Below are 24560 nucleotides of genomic sequence, written 5' to 3'. Positions count from 1 at the left end.
AAGAGGGGAGGGAGTGTTTGAAACACAAACCTGCTGTTTGAAAGGGAAAAGAGCTACAATTATAAGTTGGACCTCGCTCTTTTTTCATCATTTCCCTCTCCGCAGGAGCAGCAGACAGCTCTGCCTGGGGTTAAACAGCCCCAGCAGCGACCGGTCCCAGTGAATCTCATGTACTGGTGCTCAGGGTTTGTCATCTGGAATATTTTTATATATCACAGTTGGACGGGGCTTGGAGCAACCTGGGCTGGTGGAAGGTGTCCCAGCCCATGGCAGGGGGTGGAACGGGATGAGCTCCGAGATCCCTTCGAAGCCAATCCGTTCTGGGATTCTCTCGAGGTTGGGTGTCAAAGCGCCTCTGTTTGCTGTTCCCGTGTGTCCGTGTCGACCACCCCCGTTACCCGATCCGGTTCACGGCCGTGCCGGGGCTCCATTTCGGCTCCGCGGGGCGGGAAATGGCGGCGGGGCTGGGGCTGGGCCGGGCCCGCCCGAGGGGCCCGCTCGGCCCCGCCTGCGCGGCGGGCGGACCCAGCCCGGCTCGGGCCCCGCGCGGGGCTCTGGGCGATGGCGGCGGCGCGGCGGGCGCGGCCGGGCGGGCCCCGCGCGGGGCCGGGGTTCGGGCGGGCGGCCGAGCCGGAGCCCCCGGTGCCGCAGGGGCTGCTGCGGGCGGCGCGGCGCAGCGGGCAGCTCAACCTGGCGGGACGCGGCCTCCGCGACGGTGTGTGAGCCGGGCCGCACCGCCCGACCCCCGCACCACCGGAGGGGCTGCCGGGGAGCCCCAACACCGCCGGGAGGGGCAGGGCGGGGGCGGCACACGGGGAACGGCAGCGACCGGTATTCTGCCATCTGTCTGCAAGGAACTATTTTTTGTCTATTTCTGGCGCATTTCCATCAGCTTGTTGTCCCCTCTGGAAACGTGTCTAGAACACCATTGACTATATAGATACGTATATACATCACTATCTGTCTAACTATCTAACCATCTATGTATGTGTATATATCCACACATCTACATCTGTATAACTATATATTTTTATATATACATGTATCTATCTGTATATCTAATTGTGTACATATGTGTACGCATATGTCTGTCTATCTGTATATGATATCGTACCCCATGACAGGAGGGTTGGAACTAAATGACCATTAAGGCCCCTTCCAACTCAAACCACTCTATGATTCTGTATAAGAGGAGTTCGAGAACAGTTCCCTGAACAATCCAACTGACCTGTGTATGTTTGTGTGGCAGTGCCTCCACATGTGTGGCGGATCAATGTGGACACTCCGGAGGAGGCCCAGCAGAACCTGTCCTTCGGAGCTGCAGATCGCTGGTGGGAGCAGACAGACCTCACCAAGCTCATCCTTGCCTCCAACAAGCTGCAGAGCCTCTCGGAGGATGTGCAGCTGCTGCCTGCCCTCACCGTGCTGGATGTGAGTACAAGGAGCCCTTGGTCAGATGCTACTTCCATGGAGGAGGTTGGAAAACTTGTCTTAGACTTTTGTTTTCCATTTCCCTGCAGAAGTGGTACTGGTGTGTTCTTTTCACAGGCATGTAGGGATAGGACAAGGGGGAATGGCCTTATGCTGAAGGAGGGCAGGGTTAGATGAGATATTGGGAAGAAATCCTTCCCTGTGAGGGTGGAGAGGCCCTGGCACAGGTTGCCCAGAGAAGCTGTGGCTGCCCCATCCCTGGAAGTGTCCAAGGCCAGGTTGGACAGGGCTTGGAGCAACCTGGGATAGTGGAAGGTGTCGCTGCCCAGGGTGGGGGGTGGAATGGGGTGGGCTTTAAGGTCTCTTCCAACCCAAATCACTTTGGGGCTCCATGATTTTTGGAATACAAGTGAGCACAGTACCAGCTCCTGAACCAGCACAGTACTGGCAGAGCTGCCTCTGACTGGGTGTCGCTCTGTGTCCACAAACCCACTGCCTTTAAAAAAGACATTTATTTATTGTTTATATTATATATTATTTTGTAATTCTTTGGTTCTCAGGATAAAGAAAAGATTGTTACAGGTCACTCTGACAATGTCTCTGTTCATACACTTGTAGTGTGCAATCATAGAATCATGAATGTCCTGGGCTGGAAGGGACCCACGCGGATCAAGTCCAGCTCCAGGGTCCTGTCCTGTGGAAAGATCTGGGAAGTTCTGTTATGGAGACTTTAGGAAGAGCTGTTACTGGGAGTGCAACCCCCTTTCCTGCACTCCCCTTCATCTCCAATCTCTGGGCATTGATGGCAGTTAAGGACAATTTTGCAGTTCTATGTGTACAGAATTACTGTGTGGATCAGGTTGGCTTTTTTCTGGGGAAAAACCCTACAAGTCACAGATTAGTAACTGTATTCTAAAAACTATTTTCTAGGTGCATGATAATCAACTGACATCACTTCCTTCTGCTTTAGGACAACTAGAAAATCTCCAGAAACTCGATGTCAGGTAAGGATGTGTTACACGACAAACAAGAGAAATATTGCGCTGACTTTCGTGTGTGAATGAGAGATTGCAGGATATCAAACTTTCTTTCAGAAAATTAATTCCAGATTACTAACTATAGAATACTATTATATTGAGAACTCTAAGTTTTGGATCACAACTGGTGATCTTGGGTTTGTTGGAATTGTTTTCACTGATACTCAAAGTCATGGTCTCTTGGAAGGTGAAAACAGTGATATTCTGAATAATCTCACAAAATAATATTCATTTGATTCAGTGTGGCAATTTTGAGGATAAAACACTTTCTGCCACGAATAATTCACATTGTAAGTAATTGTCTAGATCTCGTTCATGCTGGAAAATTCAGAATCTTCTGTTTGCTGGGGTAATTTTGTAAATTTGTGCTCAAGGAGAGGTTATGCTGCCACTGTGTGAACTGCATAAACAGAACAATTCACATCCAGATGGAATATTGTAAATTCAGATTAGGATTAAAACTATTCTTGAACAAATAAGTGAAGGTAATTAATTTTCCCAGGAAATTAATCCATTGTAGAGGCCTGAGACAGGTTTTCCTTACAGGTGGCCGTGTCCTGACCAGCAGGATGTGTACAGGCTGTGGAACATGAGTGTTCTGTGTGCATCGTATTCCTAAAAACTCCTTAGTGATTGTTCTTTCCCTTTGTGTCCCATGTTTTCCCACCAGCCACAACAAGTTGCAGAGCCTCCCTGAGGAGCTGCTGCAGCTGCCCAGGCTGAGGAGCCTCCTGCTGCAGCACAACGAGCTGAGCCACCTCCCCGAGGGTCTGGGGCAGCTCCTCAGCTTGGAGGAATTGGTAAATCAGCTTTTTCAACCATATTTCTTTGTGCAGAAAGATTTATCCATGTTTTGCTACAGCTAATTAAAAATCACTGGCTTTGATGGCAGAACTTTGTGAGTATTCCAGTGACCATTCTGAAGTCGGTTATTACATGGTGGGTTTTTTGGTTGTTCTTGGTTTGACAAATATTTTAGGAAAACTCAAATCTCTTGTGATCTGTCAGTCATGGGAGACTTGTTTTTTGTGTCACACTTCTGCCAGGGAGATCCTAAAGATGTCAGCCAGCTAATTTTAATGTTCTGCCAGTAATTAACTTTGCACTAGCAGCACCCATGGGATGGTTTAAACATCTCTGTCTTAGTCTCTCACTTTTTTTCTATCTGCAGGATGTGTCCAATAACCACCTCACAGACATTCCAACAAGTTTTGCTTTGCTCGTTAACTTGGTGCGGCTCAATTTGGCCTGTAATCAGCTCAAGGACCTGCCTGCAGATCTCAGTGCCATGAAAAGTAACTCACTTTCCTCACACTATTAAATGCCAAACAGCCAGTTTTGTGCTTATGTTCATATTAGTGCATATTAGTCAGGTTTTAAAATATATCCCTAAAATTAATGCATTCTCAAGGAAATCGGGTCAGAATTATCAGTTCTAAATTCTGTTTGGCAAAATGTTGTTGCATTTATTTTAAAACCCAGGATAATTATGCTTCTGTGGAGAGCTATCTTTATTTTCTCCTACTTCTGTTTGTCATTGCACATTTACTTCCATAGGCTTGAGGCAGCTGGATTGTACCAAAAACTACCTGGAAACTGTACCTTCTAAATTAGCAACTATGGCATCACTGGAGCAGCTTTACCTGAGGAAAAATAAACTGCGTTCCTTGCCAGAGTTTCCCTCTTGCAAGTTACTGAAGGTGAGCTTGGAATGGCTGCAATGTGGTAAACTTTTAAATAATGACAGTTAATTTAAACACAAGTTTTTGTGAAGTGCTGTGATCAAAAATTAATGGTTGTGTGTTTAGAACTCTTATTTAATACACCCCCATTTGCAATTTCTCTTACTGTCCTCAGTATTCAACCTTAAGGTCATTTGGAAGACAAATGTGTAGCAGAACTTTCAGATTTGCAAAATAAATATTTAGAAGAAGAATGACTTAAAACTGGATCTGTTTTTTCTCTGTGGGAACATTTTCTGGTTAAATTAACATTGTTCATTATCGTTTTTTCTTTGTAACTACAGAAAAAACGTACTGGTTTTCCTTTTGGCATAATCAGGTATTCCAGGTATTTTGTAGCATTAATTCCTGATATATTTAAAATTGACAGTTACCTGTTTCAGAACATCAGAATTTGTTACTCAACTGATAGAGAAATGATTGGGCCAAGGGAATGTCTCTGTTACTGTAGTGTTTCCACTGACCAACTCTGAAGTCACCAGTGAAAATTTCAAGCTATTTCCTCATTTTCTAACAAAATTCCTGTTGGTGTGTGAAGTTCAGTGTCTTAGTGAATCCAGCACACGGTCTTTGGGCTAAGGAATCATTCACTTTTTCCTTTATAAATTAAACATTTCCAACAGGGAGATGAGAGCTGCCTCTCAGCTTCCTCTGACTTTGAATTTCAGAAGCTTCTTGAGCAAAGGAGTTGTTGACAAGTTCTTGGCAAAAGTGGAACAAGTTTATTCCTGGCTGGGAAATGGGACTCGGAGCTGAGGGTTCTGTGGTGGGTTCAAAAAAGCTGAGTCAGTCCCATGTCTCTGGATCTTTGGAGGCTTTGATATTTCGTAGGCAGAAGAAAGGGAATCAAGATCTATTTTTGTTCCACATCATCATACGTTTCTGCTGATGTCATGGTTTAGGAGATGAGTTATAAAGCAATTTTACCAGAGTACCACAGTGGTAGGTGCTGTTTGTTCCCATAGGAATTACATGCTGGTGAGAATCAGATTGAAATCCTCAATGCAGAGAATCTGAAACACCTGAATTCCCTGTCTGTGCTGGAACTCAGGGACAACAAGATCAAATCAGTCCCCGAGGAGATCACACTGCTGCAGAAGCTGGAGCGGCTTGACCTGGCCAACAATGACATCAGTAGGTAATAGAGAAAGCTGGGCTGGGCTCGGGGGGGGGACATGGTTGGTGGCAGCTCATTCCTGGTGGATCACACTGGGGGAGGTGCAATTAAGAAAGGACTTAATCATAAAATGAAGGAACCCTCTGTATTGTGTGATTGCTCTGGTCAAACTGGGCCTTTCTTAAAACTTCTGTGTTCTGCCTGTGACTTACATTTGACTTGTAAGTGCTTTGGGGAGGGTCTGAGGGAGCTGGAGAAGGGTCTGGAGCACCGGGAGCGGCTGAGGGAGCTGGGGCGGGGGGGGGGCTCAGGCTGGAGAAAAGGAAGCTCAGGGGGGACCTTCTGGCTCTCTGCAACTCCCTGACAGGAGGGTGGAGCCGGAGGGGGTCAGGCTCTGCTCCCAGGGAACAAGGGACAGGAAAAGGGGAAATGACCTCAAGCTGTGCCAGGGGAGGGTCAGGTTGGGCATCAGGAGGAATTTCTTTCTGGAAAGGGTGGTCAGGCACTGGAAGGGGCTGCCCAGGCAGGTGGTGGAGTCCCCATCCCTGGAGGTGTCCAGGGAATGACTGGATGTGGCATTTAGTGCTCTGGGCTGGGTGATAAGGTGGGGATTGGGCACAGGCTGGACTTGATGGGCTGGGGGGGCTTTTCCAACCTCGATCATTCTGCATCTTTTTCTTTGAACCTGAGCTTCAGCATCCCATCTGACAAACCATTGCAGATTCTTTAGCAGTTGGTTTGGAGCTGCTTTGGAATGAGTTGTTTCCGTCTGCAGGTTGCCTTATACATTGGGGAACCTTCCTCAGCTGAAATTCCTGGCACTGGAGGGAAATCCTTTGAGAACCATCCGGAGAGACCTGCTGGAAGTAAGCACTGGAGTTTGGTTATGTTGCAGGTGAACATTTGCTGCATCCCCACGGTGTGGGCAGCAGGAGAAACATGAAAAGCTAAAAATGTGGAGCCCAAGGTTCAGATCAGAAATTTTCAGCTGGAATTGATAAAGTTATAAATAAGCAAGTTCCTAGAATGCTGTGAGGAGGGTTTTCCTGTGGGATTTTAGGTAGAATTTTTAGTCAGCAGTGCTTGGGCTCCACCTGTGTGACTGGAATTGTCCCTCTGCATTGTTTCACCAGCTGCATAAACCCTGCTTAGTGACTTGGTTTTTGTTTCTTTTTTAAAGAAAGGCACCCAGGAACTTCTGAAATATCTGAGAAGCAAAATCCAAGGTATGTTGCTTTATTCCATTTATTGCATTTAAAGAGATTCTAAGAAATCAAAATAAATCAGAACCTAGGGAGAGTGGTTGTTTAAATCCAGGCCCCTCCAGTTATCCTGAAATAATAGAGATTTCTTTACTCAACATTTGCTCTGATATTTCTGTTTCTTTTCCTTATTCTGTTAGATAGTACTGAATAACAAACATGCCCTTATTGAGGATTATAATTTTAAAAATAATCTCAATATGCTTCATCTTTGTACTTAAAAGGGACCTTGATTATAGATGCATCAGCTTTTCTTACCAGTGCTGTGTGACTGTTCCTTTTCCAGTGGCTGTCCCCACCTGCCAGAGGATGGCAGCATTAATTAGGCTTCTGCAGCAGAAAAAATTCCTTCCAAATGTCAGCTTCCATGCAAATCCGACATGTTAACTCCACAAAAATTAATGGAATGCTGGAGTAAAAGCTCAGTCTAACAGATAATATAATTGTGATAACACAATTAGCTCATGTCTTGCATGTACAACAGTACTTACAGTTTTACTCTGCCTCTTATGGAGCTAAACCAGTGGCAGTCCTGTTTCTGATGAAACATCTGTTCTGATGTTTAAATTGGGAAAAACCTCTTTTTTTTAGCTTATTTCTTGCCCTTTTGCCCTTCTTTAACCAGAGAATAACTAGTTGTGGTTGGGCACAATTGTTGATAGACTTTAATTCATGAATGCTGCTGAACTTTCAGAGAGTTGTGTTGAATTTCTTGGAGTGGAAGTTGGATTTATGGTATGTTTGGACTCCTAGCTAAGTTTCATCCTACTCAGGTGGGTGGGAATCCCCATCTCAGATGTCCAGGAGCTTTTTCAAGTGGATTGTGGGGAGTGATCAGAAGGAGCTTCACAAAGACGGGTGTGCTGAATGTTTATAAATATTGTTTTAAGTGATAAATTGTGGTCAGGTTTGCTGGTGTGGATGCAGGTGCTCTAGATCATAACTTCCAGTCGAAATTCCCAGTTTCTCCCTGTTTCCAGCTCCTTTCCCCACAGAGGCAGAGCCTCACAGAGCAGCAGCTGCCAGCACATCTCACCTGCTTTTTCAAAATCCAAGTTAGCCCCTCTCCCTCCCACCCCCCTAAAAAAAACCCCAAACAAATAAAGCAGAAACCCAGGACGCCAAAAAAACTTCCTTAGAAAATTATTGGAATAATCTGAATTAGATGATCTTCAGTTGAGCCAGGAGTAAAGGGGGTGATGGAGGTGCCTGGGACACACCCCCGACTCCTGGATCCCTCAGAAGTGTGACTGGACCCCTCTGTTGTCCGTAGATGATGGACCTGGCCCCAGTGAAGAGCCTCCTGTGACAGCCATGACCCTTCCCAGCCAGGCAAGGGTGAACATGCATGCCATAACCTCACTGAAATTATTGGAGTACAGGTGTGTGTTTGGAAATATTACCTGTTCCTAAAGCTGCAAGAACACTCCCCTATTTTTTGGTTGTGGTTTTTTCCCCCTCCCTTTATTACATACCAAGCTGTTCACAAATCATGCTGTATTTGGGCATTTTCCCCTTTAATTCCTGTGCTCAGGAATTGGCAGATTTGGATTGCAGGGGTCTACTTATTCATTTGTAATATCAAATATTCCACAGTAACTCGCTGAAGTGCTGAAAACCTTCAGATGTTTTTGGTACCTTTTAAGGTCTTTACAATTTTTAGTAAGTCTCAGAACATCTTGTAGTAGGTGAGTGTCTCCTCAATATTTTTTAACTGTACCTTGTTAAACTGGGAATGGGAAAGAAAACCATGAAGGACTTGGGGGTGTTGGTGGATGAGAAGCTGGGACAGGCTGGGAGAACTGAAAGGTTCATCCTGGAGAAGAGGAGGCTCCAGGTAGACCTTAGAGCCCCTTCCAGTGCCTAAAGGAGCTTCAAGAGAGCTGGAGAAGGACTTTGGACAAGGGCCTGGAGGGACAGGACAAGGGGGAATGGCTTCCCACTGCCAGAGGGCAGGGTTAGATGGGATAGTGGGAAGGAATTCTTGGCTGTGAGGGTGAGGGTGGGGAGGCCCTGGCACTGGCACAGAGAAGCTGTGGCTGCCCCATCCCTGGGAGTGTCCAAGGCCAGGTTGGATGGGGCTTGGAGCAACCTGGGCTAGTGGAAGGTGTCCCTGCTCAGGGCAAGGGATGGAATAGATGAGCTTTAAGATCCCTTCCAACCCAGACTATTCCAAGATTCTAGGATTCTCTAATACTTGCTGACAGGGCAGTGTTTGGAGCTTTCTGATCAACAGGCCCACACATTTCAAATTGTAGCTATTTACCTGTCTGGTCTACTGGCCATCCTCTCTAAAAGAAGGTGAAAATGCCTTGTTAATCACCAGAAATGATGAACTGGTGTCACTCGGCTCCTGTTTCTCCCCTCAGTGAGAAGCAGGCAGCAGAGATCCCCGAGGAGATGTTCGATGCCGTGGGCACCAACCCCGTGGCCACTGTCAACTTCAGCAAGAACCAGCTGAAAGAGGTGCCCCCAAGGTATTGTGTGAAGGTCGTTCCTCATCTATGACTTGCTTTTCTGCCTCTGCTGTCAGCATCTTGTGTCTTTCCTGAAGCTGTTTGCACTTTGTTGCTGTGTGTGTGCACACAAATCAAAGTACAAAGAAATACAGTGACACATTTGTGTGTCTTGTACAGAAGTGTGCAGGTGGGGCCTGGAGTCACTTGTGTCATCCAGAGTCATGGAAAATCTCTGGCACTGATGGCAATAATTAGTCTTTTTGCATTAGGAGGAATGTTTTGTGTTAGGAGGAAGGTTTGCTGGATCTCTGGGAGCCCAAGAAAACCACCAACACTGATTTTTAAGGACACCGCCACATTGTGGAGTTGATCTGTGCCCATTCTCAGACCCAAGTGTGCTTAATGTTTCACCTTTAGCACACAGAGCTTGAAGAGGTGCAATCTCAGGGGAGAAAAAAGTCCATTTTCAGTACAAGCTCTAGAGACTGGATTTTGTGAGCTGGTGTTTGTTCTTCCTGTGCTTTGTCACTGTATCAGAGGCTGTTGCATTCCCTGGGATAGGTGTGAGTGGGTATGCAGCTGCCTCAGAATTCCATGCCAATCCAGGCAGGAGAGAGAAGTGTTTTCTCCTTTAATTGCGTTTTGGTTTTAGGGCTAAACCAGAGATTCTATTTGGGGGGTTCTACAATGAACTTCTCGAGCTGTTAAATAATTTACACCAAAGCATCTCAATGTAACGGCCTTCTACAAGCAGCAGCAAATGCTCCTGGAATTTGTAACAATGGAGCAGAAACAAAAAATGGGAAAAAATAGGAATTTCTTTCAGTTTGTTTGGCTGCAGAATCAGTGTTAAAACATCTCCAGGTCAGGAGATGGCAGTGAAGGTCACCTGTCCTCTGGTCTCTGAAGTAGCTCTTGACTGCATTTACTGAGGAGGCTTTTGTAGTAAAATTTACTCTCCTAATCAGAGAGAGAAAACATCTCCTAATCACTGTAGGTCAGTGAGCTTTGCCTTCATCAAGTGTAAGGTTTGAGGAGCAGCAGCTCTCACAGGTGACGTCTCATTATCTTCACAAAATTACTTCAGAATTGTCAAGAAACAAAATGTGTCCTTGATTTGTAGAAGAAAGCAGTTTTTAAATAACTTAGAATGCAAGCATGAGCTTCCATAATTACAGTATCTCCTTTTGGGGTTTCAGGATTGTGGAGCTGAAAGACTCTGTTTGTGATGTCAACCTTGGCTTCAACAAAATCTCCTCCATTTCCCTGGAGCTGTGCAGGCTCCACAAATTGACACATTTGGATCTCAGGTTGGTGACGTGTGTTGAGTTCCTTCCCTGGGAACTTATTTTCCTGCCTCCCTAAACCAGCCATCTGTTCCAGTGGGATTGCAGCACTCGGATCAGTTTTCATTCCCAAAATGTCTCCATGGTAGAGCTGAAATAGCCTAAATTTGGGCCTTGGTTAAAGAAAACCCAAAAAACAAGTGGACCAGCTCTGAGACTTGCTGTGAGGAGAGAGATGGTGCTATTTGAAAACACGTCCATCGCCCTCCAAAAGAAACACACACCAAAAAATCCTGGGAATTAGGACTGTGAAGGTTCAGATCTTGTCACACTGCTGGAAACAGAAGCAGTGCATGGCAAGAGATGTTACTTATGTCATCTTACCTCCCCTGACTCCTGAGAAATGCTCCTTGCATTGTTCAGCATCTAAATTAGCTCAAACCATAGATTTTGGAGAGATGTAGTGATTTACTTTGACTGATTTACTTTGGCTTCAGGATCTGGGCAGTTTCCTAAGTTTTCCTCTGCAACCCAAGGAGCTGAATTTCCAGGCAGGTTTATGGAGTTGTTGGGTGCCTGGGAATACTTGGGAATCTTTAGAGGACAGGCTTTGAGTCTCCTCCTGGCAGAAATGTGAATCCAGCCTGGCTGGCATTAGCCAGGAGCTGTACCTGGGCATGGTCTTGCCCCATTTCTGAGGCAGTGAATTGGCCACAGATAGTGTGGATGTGATCAATATGTTGTGTCCTGGGGATTCTCAGTAACTAAAACCTTGAGCAAGTGAATGATTATTGTTTGTTTTCCTTTGATACACAGAAACAACATTTTGACATCTTTACCCCAGGAAATGGAGGCACTGACAAGACTGCAGATAATCAATCTTGCTTTTAACAGGTGAGCAACACTCTAGATTTTTTTAATAAAATAATAATCAAAAGAACTGGGCTGAATTTGATATGATTTTCCTGTGATGTAAAAACAAGGAGACACTTGGCTGACGAGTTGTGAGCTTGAAACCCATGAAGGCCTTGTGTTTGTGTTGCCCTGTTTCTGACTTTCCCTGCTTTGCCTCCTTTCTTTTCCTGAAGATTTAAGGTGTTTCCCAGTGTCCTGTATCACCTCCCAGCCCTGGAGACCATCCTGCTCAGCAACAACCAGGTGGGGTCCATCGACCCGGTGCAGCTGAAGGGGATGGACAGGCTGGGAACGCTGGACCTGCAGAACAACGACCTCCTCCACGTGCCCCCAGAACTGGGGAACTGTGAAAACCTGAGGTGTGTGGTTTCACTGGGGACCTGTTTATACAATTATATTCTGAGTTCTTCAGGGAGTGTTTTGTCAGAGGAAAAAGTGCTCCTTGGCAGGATGTTGTTTGTGGAGTCTCAGTGCCCCAAAAGGGTCTCTCTGACTATCTGTAAAACAAGGCAGTTTCTTCCATAATTTCTCACTATTGTAGAGAATTGGAGGAGTTGTTTCATCATTTCAAACCACTGTCAAGGGTGTGTTGTTTTGTATGAAGCTCCTGGCAGAGCCTTGGTTATGTTGCCTGTCCAGTCACACTGTGGTGCAGCATGGACAGGCCAGGCTTAGCAGGGAGATTGGACCAGGTGAACCCACTGTGGTCCCTTCCAGCCTGAACCGTCCTGGAATTCTGTTTCTGTATTCCAGAAGTTCTTTTCTCACTCCTGCTGGCAGAGGCTTGCTGCAGTAGTGGGGTATGTGCTGCAGTCATACACCCCCACTGATTTATTAGCATAAATTAAAATTCACATATCTAAAGCCAAGCTGGTGTGAAGCAGGGAAGCAGGAATTAAAACTTTTAGTAGAACAGAAGAGGGATTACTTAGGGATTCCAAAAGATTCAGCAGTCTGTATGCATTGGAGTGTGTGCGTACAAGAAATCTTTATCTAAGTGCAGATCCCTGTTTTCCAGGACCCTGCTGTTGGAAGGGAACCCCTTCCGCACCCCCCGGGCTGCAATCCTGGCCAAGGGCACAGCTGCAGTGCTGGAATACCTGCGGAGCCGCATTCCCACCTGAGCCAGCTCCTGCCCTGGGCCAGCAGGGATCACAGGACAAGGGGCTCCACTGCCTCCCTCCTCCTGCTCCTGCCCAGGACAGAGCATCCGTGAGGCTGTTTGTATGTTAAGCAAGAACTGACCTGTAAAACATTCCCTGGATGCATGTTCCAATGGGGATCTCAGCATCCCACACTCTGTTTACACTGTTTGTGATAAAGGAGCCATGGTGCTCTCTGCAGGCCAGCTGAGCTTTGAAGAGAGTTGTCAAATCAAAGCCTTTGGGCGAAAGGGAATACTTTTGATTTTTGTATCCTTTTTTTGGTCTCTTTTCACTGCTCCCCAAAAACTTATTTCTGGTCTGTGTGTGGTAAATACTGGGGCTGTGAGGGGGTGACCAAGGCTGAGAAGTACCCCCAGCTTTGTGCATGGCTCACCTGAGGGCAAGAAAGTGGCCGGTGTTGGCAGCTGCACTGAGATAATAAATGTGTCCCTTGGATGTCTGGCTTGGGTTCTTTAAGCATGTGCTGTAATTAAGTTTTCTAGACAGTAACACTGAGATACTTTTCTTGTTTAAACACGCTTCCATGTCCTGAAAGTGATGCCCTTAATGATAACGGTGCTGCAGTGTGGGTATTAATAATAAACAGAATCACAGAATCCCAGAATCACTGAGGTTGGAAAAGCCCTCCCAGTGCATTGAGTGCAACCTGTGCCCAATCTCCACCTTGTCACCCAGCCCAGAGAGTGCCACATCCAGTTGTTCCTTGGACACCTCTGGGGATGGGGACTCCACCACTTCCCTGGGCAGCCCCTTCCAATGTCTGACCATTCTTTCCAGAAAGGAATTCCTCCTGAGGTCCAACCTGACCCTCCCCTGGCACAGCTTGAGGCTGTTTCCTCTTGTCCTGTCTTGTTCTGTGGGAGCAGAGCCTGACCCCCACCTGGCTCCACCCTCCTGTCAGGGAGTTGCAGAGAGCCAGAAGGTCCCCCCTGAGCCTCCTTTTCTCCAGCCTGAGGCCCCCCAGCTCCCTCAGCCACTCCTGGTGCTCCAGACCCTTCCCCAGCTCTGTTCCCTTCCCTGGACATGCTCCAGCCCCTCAACGTCCTGGTCATGAGGGCCCAGAACAGGATGCAGCGCTCGAGATTCTGGATCACAGCAAAATTTAATACAGTTCAACACTAAACTTTCCAGGTTTTGAATGTGTCCAGAATGAACATAAAATACACTAAACTGCTCAGGTCTCCAGGTTTAAGAAGTGCTTTTCAGCCAGAGCAGGGATGGCTGAGGGACGTCAGCCCCAGCTGCACCTCCCCATGGTCCTGTTGGAGGGGACCAGAACTGCCCAGGCTGGTGGGGAAATTCAGAGTATTGACCTGTGTGGAAAGATGGACTGGGAGGGGAGCAGGAAAGGGAAGGGCAGGATGTTTCCTGTGGGAAATACATGATGGTAACTGTGTGTGGTGCTAAGCTCGAAGAGGGCTTTGGTGGAGCTCCACCATGGCCATGGGCAGCTCTGGGTGATGGATGGTGGATCCAGTTCCCTGGATGACGGAGCTGCTGTTGCTCTCAACCCCAGCCCTCTCGTTTCCATACATTTGTCTTTTCATACACCATTTGTCCCCAAAAGCAGTAAACACTGAGTTTTCTTCACCAGCTGCATCACTCCCATTCCTTATCTGATGTCCCACAGTAGCAAGGAGAGTTGCCCAATTTTCCAGGCCCACTTCCAGTGGGATGCGGGGAACAACGACTCCTTCCTCTCCCTCCCACACCTTCCATCCTTCCCGACAGCAAAGAAATGACCCAAAAGAATTACAATAAGGTGACGTTTTTATTATTTATACAATAAAGAGACTTTTTAATGTTATTCAAAACACTTTTTTTTTTTTTAAATACTGAAAAATTTGGGTACACCAAAGCCGAAAATGGCTCTGCTAATACTGCACAGCGGCGGTTCAGTCCCTGGGCTCCCTATGGACAGAAGCATCTGCAAAATGCATTAACACCACACGCACGGGCCAGGGCCCCACAGGGCACGGGGAGGGGACAACCTGCATGTGCCAAGGGACGAGAGTTGATTGCACTCAATCAATAGATTTAAAATAGAATTTTTGAAGTACCTTTTTGCACATAAAATGAAGCAGCTTTCAAGTTCAGTAAGTCTTTATACTGCAAAAAACATGAAGTACATTCACAATCTATGTTAATAAAGTAGTAAATATTTCCTCATTCAGCTTTATTTACAGGAATACTGGAATTCAACTGAAAAGTACAGTCATCTGGAATATAGCAATCTTTGAACACATACAAAAATGACCATTTCTGTATATAATTTAAGCTCAAAATCACAATTATCTCAAAATATTAATTACAATACAGCCATCTCCATCATAATTAAACATGTCTTTTATAAAATGGTAAAATCTTTAATAAAGGAAGCTGTTGGTTCTGAACCGGATACAGTACTCACAGGTAGAAAACCGAAGTGATGAGCGAGTGCCCTGCCCGGGGAGGGGACACGAGGAGGGGACACGAGGGGGGGACATGAGCCACCAAGGCAGCCCAGAGACAAAGGCCCTGAGTGCCAGGGCTGGGGGTCCTCACACAATGCAATGGTGTCATTCAGTCACTTCCACAAAATCGGCTGGAATCATCCAGGAAGGGGATTGGCAAAATGTTTTTCTGTTTTTTTTTTTTTTAATTTCAATTCCATGATTTGAAAACGGTGCCTTTTGGGATTGGGTTGGCGGTAGCCCTGCAGGCTCCTGGAGTGGCCCACGGTGCCAACAGCCTTGTTCCCAAGCACCCAAACCCCCAGTGGATCCGTATCCCATCAAACTACTGCCCGGAAAGTTGTATCGGCACGGCCACAGGGAATGACCCAGGGCCTGAGTGCCTGGGAATGAGGGGATGAGGCCAGACGGCTTTGTGCGCTTCAAAAGGGAATTGTGGAGTCTGGAAGGGAGAGAAGGGAGGGGCCATGCCAGCCATGGGCAGGGAGCTCGGACTGCAGAGAGAATTCCCACCTTCCCCAATGTGGGATTTCTAACTGTGAAATCCCACCAGTTCACAGGATCACAGGATAGCTGGGGTTGGAAGGGACCTCTGGAGATTACCCAGTCCAACCCCTTGCCCAGGCAGGGTCATCTGGAGCAGGCGACAGAGGAATGTGTCCAGGTGGATTTGGGATGCCCTCCCTGGGCAGCTATTCCAGGCTCTGCCACCCTCCATGGAAAGAAGTTCTACCTCGTGTTGAGGTGGAAGTTCTTGTGTGTTTATGGCCAAATCCTGCCAAGGTGGGTGGTTACTCCACAGCTCTGTCACCTCCTGAGCCTGTGTGTGACCCATGTCCAACCCTGATCCTGTTGGACAGGGTCTGCCTGGCTGGGGGACATGGACCACCCCCCCCATGTCCTGAGCTGGACTGGGCAGCACAGCCCTGGCTCCGGCCCTTCTCCTGCCACAGACAATTCCCAGGAACAACCACCCTGATCCCCACTGATCCTGTACAGACCTGGGTCTGACACTGTGGCCTGTCTCAGCTGATCCAAATGTGTGCCTTTGTAATTTAATACAGGGTTTGCATTTCCTGTTGCAAATCTCCCTATCAGATATATACACATCTATAAATAAGCATTTCTGATTGCATAAGGTAATTAATGCTATATTACAGCAGAGAGGTTTCACAGAATCCCAGATTGGTTTGGGTTGGAAGAGACCTTAAAGCTCATCCAGTCCTACTCTCTGCCATGGGCAGGGACACCTTCCATTAGACCAGGTTGCTCCAAGCCCTGTCCAACCTGGCCTTGGACACTTCCAGGGATGGGGCAGCCACAGCTTCTCTGGGCAACATGTGCCAGGGCCTCACCACCCTTGGAGCCAGGAATTTCTCCCCAACATCCCATCTAACTCTGCCCTCTGGCAGTGAGAAGTGATTCCCCCTTGTCCCGTCCCTCCAGGCTCTTGTCCAAAGTCCCTCTCCAGCTCTCTTGGAGTCCCTTTAGGCACTGGAAGGGGCTTTAACCAACATTTTTACACTCCAAGTGCTCACTAACAGCAGCAAACCAATATCCTGGACATTCCATACTCCTTTTTTCTTGGATTTTCCTTGGATTTCCTTGGCTCTGCTCTCAGCTGCCCCATTCACCCCCAGTATTGTCCTGCCTGGTCCCTGCTCAGAGCCACTGGCTGGGCACAGCCACCCCAGTTGGCATCTCCTGTCCCCTCCCAGGGGCTGGCACTGCCACCAAACACAGATGCAGATGGGGATGTGTTATAAAACATCTCAAAAAGCAAGATTTGAAGATGTTAAATTGTTGCTGTTGGAACACCTGGCTGATAACTCCTGTAGTTTGTCATCACCTGGATACGAACTGTGAGCTGGCACTGGGAAAAGGGGGGTCTTGGAGGCTTCCTGGGGTCTGGGCTGGACTTTTTCCTCAAAAAAATTTTAAAAAGCATTCTGAAAGCAGCTTTTTTGCTTTCTTTTTCCTCCCCCACCATCGCCCTGTGCAGGACCCCCTGTGTAGGGGGACCCCTCAGCTCTCCAGGGGTCAGCTCTGTCCCTCTGCTCCCAGCAAAGCTCCAAAAGGTACCACAGCCAGGGAAGGAAGGTTTAGGAATTCCTAGTGGCTCTTGGAGGCAGCGAAGTGGAATATTCCTGGCTGTGTCTGTGGGCTGTGACTGCACCCTTGGACGTGGGATTTTTGGGTGGGAATGAGCCCAGCCACAGACAAGCCCGGTGCCAGCTCTCCCTCAGCCCTTTCTCAGGGAAATGGGATCCCCTGAAAATACCTGAAGGGAGGTTTCCCTGTGTTTTTCCATCTTGCTATCGGGTATAACCATGCTGGAGCCCTGAACCACCAGCAGCTGTCAGGACTCTGTTGGGAGCAGCACCAGGACTTGGACCTGAGAGGTTGTCACACTGTGCCCTGAGCTGGGAACGCTCCTCCCAGGCTGGCTTGCTGTCACTCAGTGTCACCTGCTGCTCCCTGGGATGTGTCAGCTCTCAAACCTGCTCCCATTCCCTGTAAAGGACTCCTGATCAAATCAAGGATCACATAAATCCTTCCCGATGGGAATATCCCAAGCAGGGCCCGGCCCAGCCTGGAGCCAGTGAAGATACACAACAATGTCCATGGGAATGGGGGATGTGAGTAAAGGGCCTCGAATTGGAAATTAAAAAAGTGAAATAATAAAATTAGCAGCAACAAAAGAAGTTTTACTGCCACCATCACAACCTTCCTCCATCTGTGCGCCAAACCTGCCTGTCCTCGGGGTTCTCCTGTAGTGTGTGCACATGGAATCCATGGGAAGTGCCAAACCAAAGGGATTAACCCATTCCAAAGGAAGTCAGAATCATAGAATCATAGAATGGTTTGGCTTGGAAGGGACCTTAGAGCTCATCCCATTCCATCCCCTGCCATGGGCAGAGACACCTTCCATTAGACCAGGTCGCTCCAAGGTCCATCCAACCTGGCCCATTCCAAAGGAAGTTAACACATCCTAAAGGAAGTTTTAACCCATTCCAAAGGAAGTTCACCCATTTCCATGTGGGTTTTTGTACCGAGGTCCCAGAGTTCAATTTCAGAAGTCTCTCACCCTGTATATGAATTGTTCCTGATCCCTACGGAGCCAACTATACACACGGCATATGTACAGGTATTTTCATAAGGCATAGAATATCTTTGCATTGAAAATAAATGAACATTATTAAATTTAATTTAATATATACTTTCTTTGAGGTGTTTATGAAAATATTTTTTTCTCTATACTTTTGTATGTGACATGATAGAAATATTTCATGGGAAGTACAGGTTAATATAGTTCATCTTTATAAAGGCATATACAACTCTGAGGCAGTGTTTCTGATGGACAGCAGAATTCCTAAAGGATTTGTATGTGCTTCTGTGTTCTGAAATCATATGAAATCGACTTTAAGAAGTAACTTGATTAAAAAAACGCACCAATGCACAGCCAGAGGCTGACAAGTAAAACTAATACGGAGCCACATGAACAATATATTTATATAGTTAATATATTTTTCCCGATGATTGGTACTAACATAGAGTATTATACATTTGGCACTACTGTTTGCCATTGGTCCAGCAATTGGCAAAAAATTGGTTTCCTATGTATAAATCTGTTTGAACATTAGATCTGGCTAGACATATTTACTATTTATAAAAAAATATTTAGACAGTAAGCTCACGTTGAATAACAAGGTCTACCGTGTTCTGGAAACTCTTCAGTAGAAGCACAGCCTTCTCGTGTTCCATATGTACAAAGCTGTGTCCATTGGCCTGCAACAGGGACAAACACAGGAAAAAGCTCTATAGTGGCTTCATTTTGGGGGAACAAAGGGGTGGATGGAAATGAAAAGCTAAAATAAATAATGAACACATGAGGATCCCACAAACACTGAGCACACGTTTCTCTCGCCCTCCGTTGACTTCGAGCAGGGGCTGGACTGGAGGCTCCAGTGAATACTTCATTCCCACTGAAATGATCCTGTGACTCTGGGATAGTTTGTGTGTTTCCTGAGGAAGTATAACTCTGGGATGTAAGGTTTCCATATTCCAGGTGCCGTGCTGCATGCATGGGCAGGATGGGCTCCGTTTGGATACAGAGATAAAGAGGGAAGTATTTATAAGCTGTTCTGTCAATTAAATCTCACTATAATAATCTCTCTCGTCTGTTCCAAAATTATTTCAAAAGTCAAATGTTAAACATAATTACCCACAGTTCACTGACTGTGCTTAATAGGCCCAAGTAGAAGATCCACCATTCTCCAGGATAATGGACACAGTTCAGGAGGGGGATCAGGCCCCATGGCCACACCTGCTCCAGGTCCCCCCTGAGCCTCCTTCCCAGGCTGAGCCCCCCCAGCTCCTTCAGCTGCTCCTGATGCTCCAGACCCTTCCCCAGCTCCATTCCCTTCTCTGGACATGCCCCAGTCCCTCAATGTGTCTCTTGTCTGAGGGGCCCAGAACTGACCCCAGGACTGGAGGTACCTCAGCAGTGCCCAGTGCAGGGGGACATCAGTGCTCTGGGGCTGTGGCCACACTATTTTTGATACAAACCAGGTGTCACTGGCCTTCTTGGCCACCTGGACAAAAAGTTCTGCAAGTAACTCTGCTATAAATCAATATTAAACTATATATAATAGTTTATATAATAACAGAACTGTCAGTTAACTCACAGAATCACAGAATATCCTGAGTTGGAAGGGACCAATGAGGACCATCGAGTCCAACCCTCAGCCCTGCACAGGACCATCCCCAAGAGTCACACCACGTGCTCCAGAGGATCATGTGAACACTCCTGGAGCTCTGGCAGCCTTGGTGCTGTGACCACTGCCCTGGGGAGCCTGTTCAGTGCCCAGCCACCCTTTGGGGGAAGAACCTTTTCCTGAGATCCAACCTGAACTTGCCCTGACACAATTTCAGGCCTGCACCAGCACCACTGCATTTCTGAGCTGCCCTCAGCCCCCCAGCAGTCCCTCCCCCTGTACCTGCAGGATCTTGTCCCCGGGCTGGAGCAGGCTGGACGCGGGGCCGTCAGGCTGAACCCTAGTAACAAAGATACCCTATAAGTCAAAGTAACACAGGTTAGGATGCCATCTCCGAGACCTACAGCCCAAAATACAGGTGCGTCCCTAACTGGGATCTGGGGGCTTTGTAGACTTGGGCTAAACACCAAACTCCATTTTAATCTGTTTGTAATCAAACACTAGGCTGGGGTTCTAGCAGCTTCATCTACTTCACCCAATAAATATAATAGTGGGTCATTTTTAACTAAGATTCCACCTCACAAAATATTGTCCAATATGAATAGAGTGGCAGGGTTATCAGAAGGGTAATTAAAATGGAGCAAGCATTAATTTATTAGAATAATCTGTACCATAATCTACATGGTAACCTTTGTTTGCTTCCTCTATGAAAGAAAAAAGCTTAAAAAATGTCTAGAAAGCAGTTGATTATTCAGCCCTTGAGATCTTCAGTTCCACAGGCTGTGGGACAGACCTTTAATCCGGTGTCTGAGCAGTGAAAAGGCTTTAAAAGAGGAAAAGTTATTAAAAATAAAGGATAGTTGTAGATTTGTTTTCAGAATTTCTGTAAAATCTGTTAATAAACCCCCAAATCAAAGCTTGGTTCCAGCTGATGAGCACATTAAACTCCCACACAGCTCATCAGCCCTGGCCCCTCAGTTCTGTGCTCTCCCTGCTCCAACAGGAATCCAAGACTAAATGTGAACATTCCCATTGCTCCCAGGGACACCAGGGAAATCCCTGCTTGGCACCACCATCATGTGCATCTCTGAGGGATTTTACAGTCTCCTGAGCAAGGCCCTGCCCCATATTCCCAGTATGAAACACGAGCTCCTTGGGAGCAGAGCCATGGGCTGCTGAAACCTCATCCCTGTGCCATGAACTTGTGGCAGGGTTCTGCTGTGCCAAAGGAATGGTGGCTTCTCCGTGGCTTCTCCTGTCCTCTCATCCCAGTGACATCAGCATTTCATTTAAAATATGACAAATCTGGTATCACAGTGTGGGAAGTGATGGTTCCGAGTAACAACACAGAAAAACCCTTTAACTATTAATTCTCCTCCCATCACTCCCTGAGTTGCATTCCTGTGAGTGGGAAAACCAGTTCTATCTCTAGCTGTTCCTGCCCTGCTCCAGACACATTCAGAGTGGAACAGGGACTCTCCTTCAGTCACTTCAGCCAAGTGACAGCCAGGAAAGTCCAGCTTAATTCTACCATCCCACCTTCAACTGTGCAAAACCAGGCCCTGATGTTATAAAGTGTAATTCCAGAGTGAAGTCTCCAAGGACACCCAAAATGAGAACGTTTTAAAGGACAGTAGTTAAAATTCCTGAGTTTTATGTACATTACATGGAACTACTCTGGAAGTTCAAAACAAGGATTATCAATCCCAGAATCCCAGACTGGTTTGGGTTGGGAGGGATCTTAAAAGCCCTCTTGTTCCACCCCCTGCAATGGGCAAGGACACCTTCCTTCGACCAGGAATTCAGGCTGTGTCAGGTTGGTATTTCCAAGCCTATTTTACATTCCCAGTCAGTTTTCTGTTGTAATTCAGAAAGGTGGGGAATTGATTTCTTTAATTTGCAGGCAGATCTCAAAGTTTTGAAAAGAGATGAAAAGAGAGTTTTAAGAAACTTCATCATTTGCAAAACATTCTCCACACTTATGGAAGTTCTGACTGTCTCTGCAAACAGAATCCAGTATTATCAAAGGACATCAACTCTAGGAACGTGTTCAACAGAGAGGTGCCCAAAGTGCTCATTTTCCAACAAACTCCACTCAGTTTTATTGCACCAAACAGACAAATTCACAGGTCTAAAAGTCCATTTCCTAATCCTGCAGCCCCTGGAGCTGGGAATCACCAGGTGGTGGAGTTTTTCTAGGCTTCCTTTTATCACACAGAGACCTATCTTAGACTTGCAATTCCCAGAATGAATCCTGAGTCTCCCTGACCACCGTGTTCCTCATGGGGACATTCTTAATTCCCAGTGCAGAAGATAACTGGTGCCATGGGGTCTGTAAGGATCCAGTGCTCTCCAGTTTACAGGCCAGGTTGGTTTTATTTGACACAGCAGCTACAAATCCTGGCATTCCAGCTACTGGTACGCTGGTTTGGTGTTAATTTAGTTAAAAGTTTAAATCAGGGCCAAAAGTGACTCTTAAAAGTGAGAGAGACAATTCCCCAGAAAACAGCCTGAAAAATTCTTAGACATGGAATATGAGGCAGACACCCATGGGATTGATGTTTGATTCTCTCATTTTCATTAACTGGGAAAAGCAAGCAAACAACGCACAAAAAAACCCCCAAACAAAATAAAACAAAAAAAAAGCCAAGTGTGGGGAAAAGCCTTTCAATAATCACAACAGAAGGACATAAACATCTCACTCATATTCTCCACATCTCCATAAACATCTCACTCATGTTCTCCACGTCTCCACTCTAAAATAAGGACCAGGCAGAGAGAAATTCCCAACGTACCTTATCGGAAGGTTTGAATGGATTTCCTTGTCCACTTATTCCACCACTGATACTAAACCCCAGGCCAGGATTCTTCTCTATCCTCACACAAAACTAGGTTAGAAAGACAGGGCAGGGTAAGTGGATGCCAACATTAAACCCTTCCTAAACCACAGCATCCTTCTTCCCACACATCCCGTTCACCATCAGCAGGATGAGATGAGCCCTGCACTGCACAACGTGGGGAAAGTCCATGAAACATTGCTATGAACTGGAAGTACTGGCATGATTTTAGCACACAGCGATACCATAATATTCCCTATCGTTCATAGATTTTTGCATGGATTTTAAAGTTTCGTTTTCAAGGAGGAAAAAAACCCTTTAGACCTGTGAGATGTTCACATTGGCCAAATTTTTCACTTAAACGTTGGGATAAACCTGTCAGTGAGGCTTAATCTGTGCAATTTTATTTTTCCAGAAGGAGTCACATGTGCAGGACCCCTCGGACAAAGCAAGGGATAAATACTCAAAGCTCAGGGATCTTCAGAGCATTGCCAGGTCAGGGCACAGGCCCACAACCTGCACTGAACACCATCCACTTCTACCCCAGGAGACAGTGCTGAACCTTCTCTTTTAGTCAGGATGACTCTAAATAGCATTGGGTCATTGAATATAAAATAAAAATTACTTCAGAGGAGCTTAATGACTGTGCACTGAGCTGGGCTTAGCACATCCTCAAGCCACACCAGCAACTGGTTCTGAACATCAGGGATGTAATACAGGGAGCTGCTCATGTGGCTTGACCAGCACTTTACACAAGAGAAAGGTTTACTGATTGTTCTGCACCTCATTCAGCAAAGTCAGGGGCCCCAAACAGGTATTTCAGTCATTAAGGCCAAATATAATGAGGACAGGACCACTTAATGAAGGAAATCCCCAGTGCTGGGAGCACTGGGGCTGCAGATGGCCTTTCACTAGGCAGATCAGAGCAGATTAGCATATTATAAAATAACCTGCCCTGTTGACACTGAACTGGGTTACTGGGGAACAGGCAGAAGCTGCAAATTAATTCAGTGTGACCCTGTGATGCCAGTTCTGCTCAGGGACTTCAATGGCAAACAGTGTTACTTGATCAGTCCAAGAGAAAATGGGTATTGATGGCTGGTGCTGGGGAAGGGGATGGATCCAGCCTGCCTCCAGCCCAACCAGAGCTCCCCCAGTCCAACCAGAGCTCCCCCAGTCCATCCAGAGTTCCCCCAGTACAACCAGTGCTCTCCCAGATCAACCAGAGCTCCCTGGGCTGCCCAGCTCAGCTGCCCCATTCCTGCCCAAGGCTCCCTTGTCCCATGGGCACCTTGGAAAACACAGGAACATCTCTGTCCTGAAGCTGCAGTGCAGCCCCTCTCACCTGCTCCTGGTAGGCGTCGCTGCTCCGCTGGCCCTTGGTCTGGATGAGGCACCGCCCGGTCTGGGGGGCTCGGGAGCTCTGGGCTGCCGGGATCTGGATGGGCAGGGGTGGCTGGTACTGCTGGATGGTGACCTTGTTCATGCTCCCCTCGTAGGGCTGCTCCCGGCTCCGGTGCTGCAGGCTCTGGGATCCCATGAGGGTCTGGATGTGGCTACCTGTCTGTGGGCAATGCAACCCGTTAAGCCACAAAGGCAGGAGGCTGAAAGGAAATGATTATTAAACTCACAGTTGGGGCCAAGCAAACCTGAGCCCCAGCAGAGGTTTGCCTTTGGAGCACAGCTGGGAAAACCAGGATTAAAAGCAGCAGGGACATGCCCATGGCACCGGGGACCTGGGAAGTTTGGGGAGAATCAACCATTTGATAAACATAAAGTATTTTTCTCCTCATGTCACGTCCACATTTCTGCTCAGGGTGTTTTGTGAACTGAAAACATTTAATAAATCAAAGGAGGGTGAAAAATTTATCACAGCCCACTGTGAAGATACTGGAATGTTTGGTTTATCTGAGGATAATTTGGAATAAGATTTGTAACACAGACACACACACTGACCAAGGTTATGCTCTGGGTATGGAGAGCACCAGCATTTAAAACCTGTGCCTTGTCCTGTGACCAAACGTGGCTTTTACCAAATGTAACCAATCAAATTCCTGTGATAACATTTCTGTGACAACATCTGCTGGTTTGAAGCTCCAATATTTGGTAGAGAAAAGTTAAATACTGCATTTACATC

At 46.8% G+C, this 24560-nt stretch overlaps 2 protein-coding genes across 10 annotated transcripts in view; one reads left to right on the top strand and one right to left on the bottom strand.

Moving 5' to 3' along the window:
* Positions 1-271: 271 nt before the first annotated feature.
* On the top strand, positions 272-12850 carry LRRC40 (leucine rich repeat containing 40). Of its 3 annotated transcripts, none has more exons than XM_017805531.1 (15): positions 272-341; positions 1250-1431; positions 2362-2435; positions 3139-3268; positions 3640-3763; positions 4026-4168; positions 5176-5348; positions 6103-6193; positions 6508-6553; positions 7863-7971; positions 8959-9066; positions 10248-10358; positions 11151-11228; positions 11423-11608; positions 12268-12850. In XM_017805531.1, the coding sequence occupies exons 1-15, from the start codon at positions 287-289 to the stop codon at positions 12371-12373; spliced, it is 1716 nt and encodes a 571-aa protein (XP_017661020.1). In that variant the 5' UTR covers positions 272-286; the 3' UTR covers positions 12374-12850. The 3 variants fall into 3 exon arrangements, with proteins under 3 accessions (XP_017661020.1, XP_017661019.1, XP_017661018.1); XM_017805530.1 differs by having other exon boundaries at positions 272-374; XM_017805529.1 differs by lacking the exon at positions 272-341 and adding an exon at positions 562-715.
* A 1321-nt stretch (positions 12851-14171) lies between these two features.
* Positions 14172-24560, bottom strand: part of LRRC7 (leucine rich repeat containing 7) — a 208364-nt gene continuing 197975 nt past the window's right edge. For 5 of the 7 annotated variants that reach the window (XM_017805638.1, XM_017805636.1, XM_017805639.1 and 2 more), the window contains 4 exons: positions 23769-23987; positions 22382-22474; positions 19869-19943; positions 14172-18657 (listed from right to left, as the gene is read on the bottom strand). In XM_017805638.1, coding sequence (XP_017661127.1) covers positions 18550-18657; positions 19869-19943; positions 22382-22474; positions 23769-23987 — 495 coding nt within the window. In that variant the 3' untranslated portion in view covers positions 14172-18549. Of the gene's footprint in view, positions 18658-19868; positions 19944-22381; positions 22475-23768; positions 23988-24560 lie in introns of those variants that run through there. The other 2 variants (XM_017805641.1, XM_017805642.1) reach the window with 2 other exon arrangements.

Source organism: Lepidothrix coronata, unplaced genomic scaffold, assembly GCF_001604755.1.
Source record: "Lepidothrix coronata isolate B3197 unplaced genomic scaffold, Lepidothrix_coronata-1.0 Scaffold12, whole genome shotgun sequence".
Taxonomy (NCBI): Eukaryota; Metazoa; Chordata; class Aves; order Passeriformes; family Pipridae; genus Lepidothrix; species Lepidothrix coronata.
This window is presented reverse-complemented; position numbering and strand designations above follow the sequence as displayed.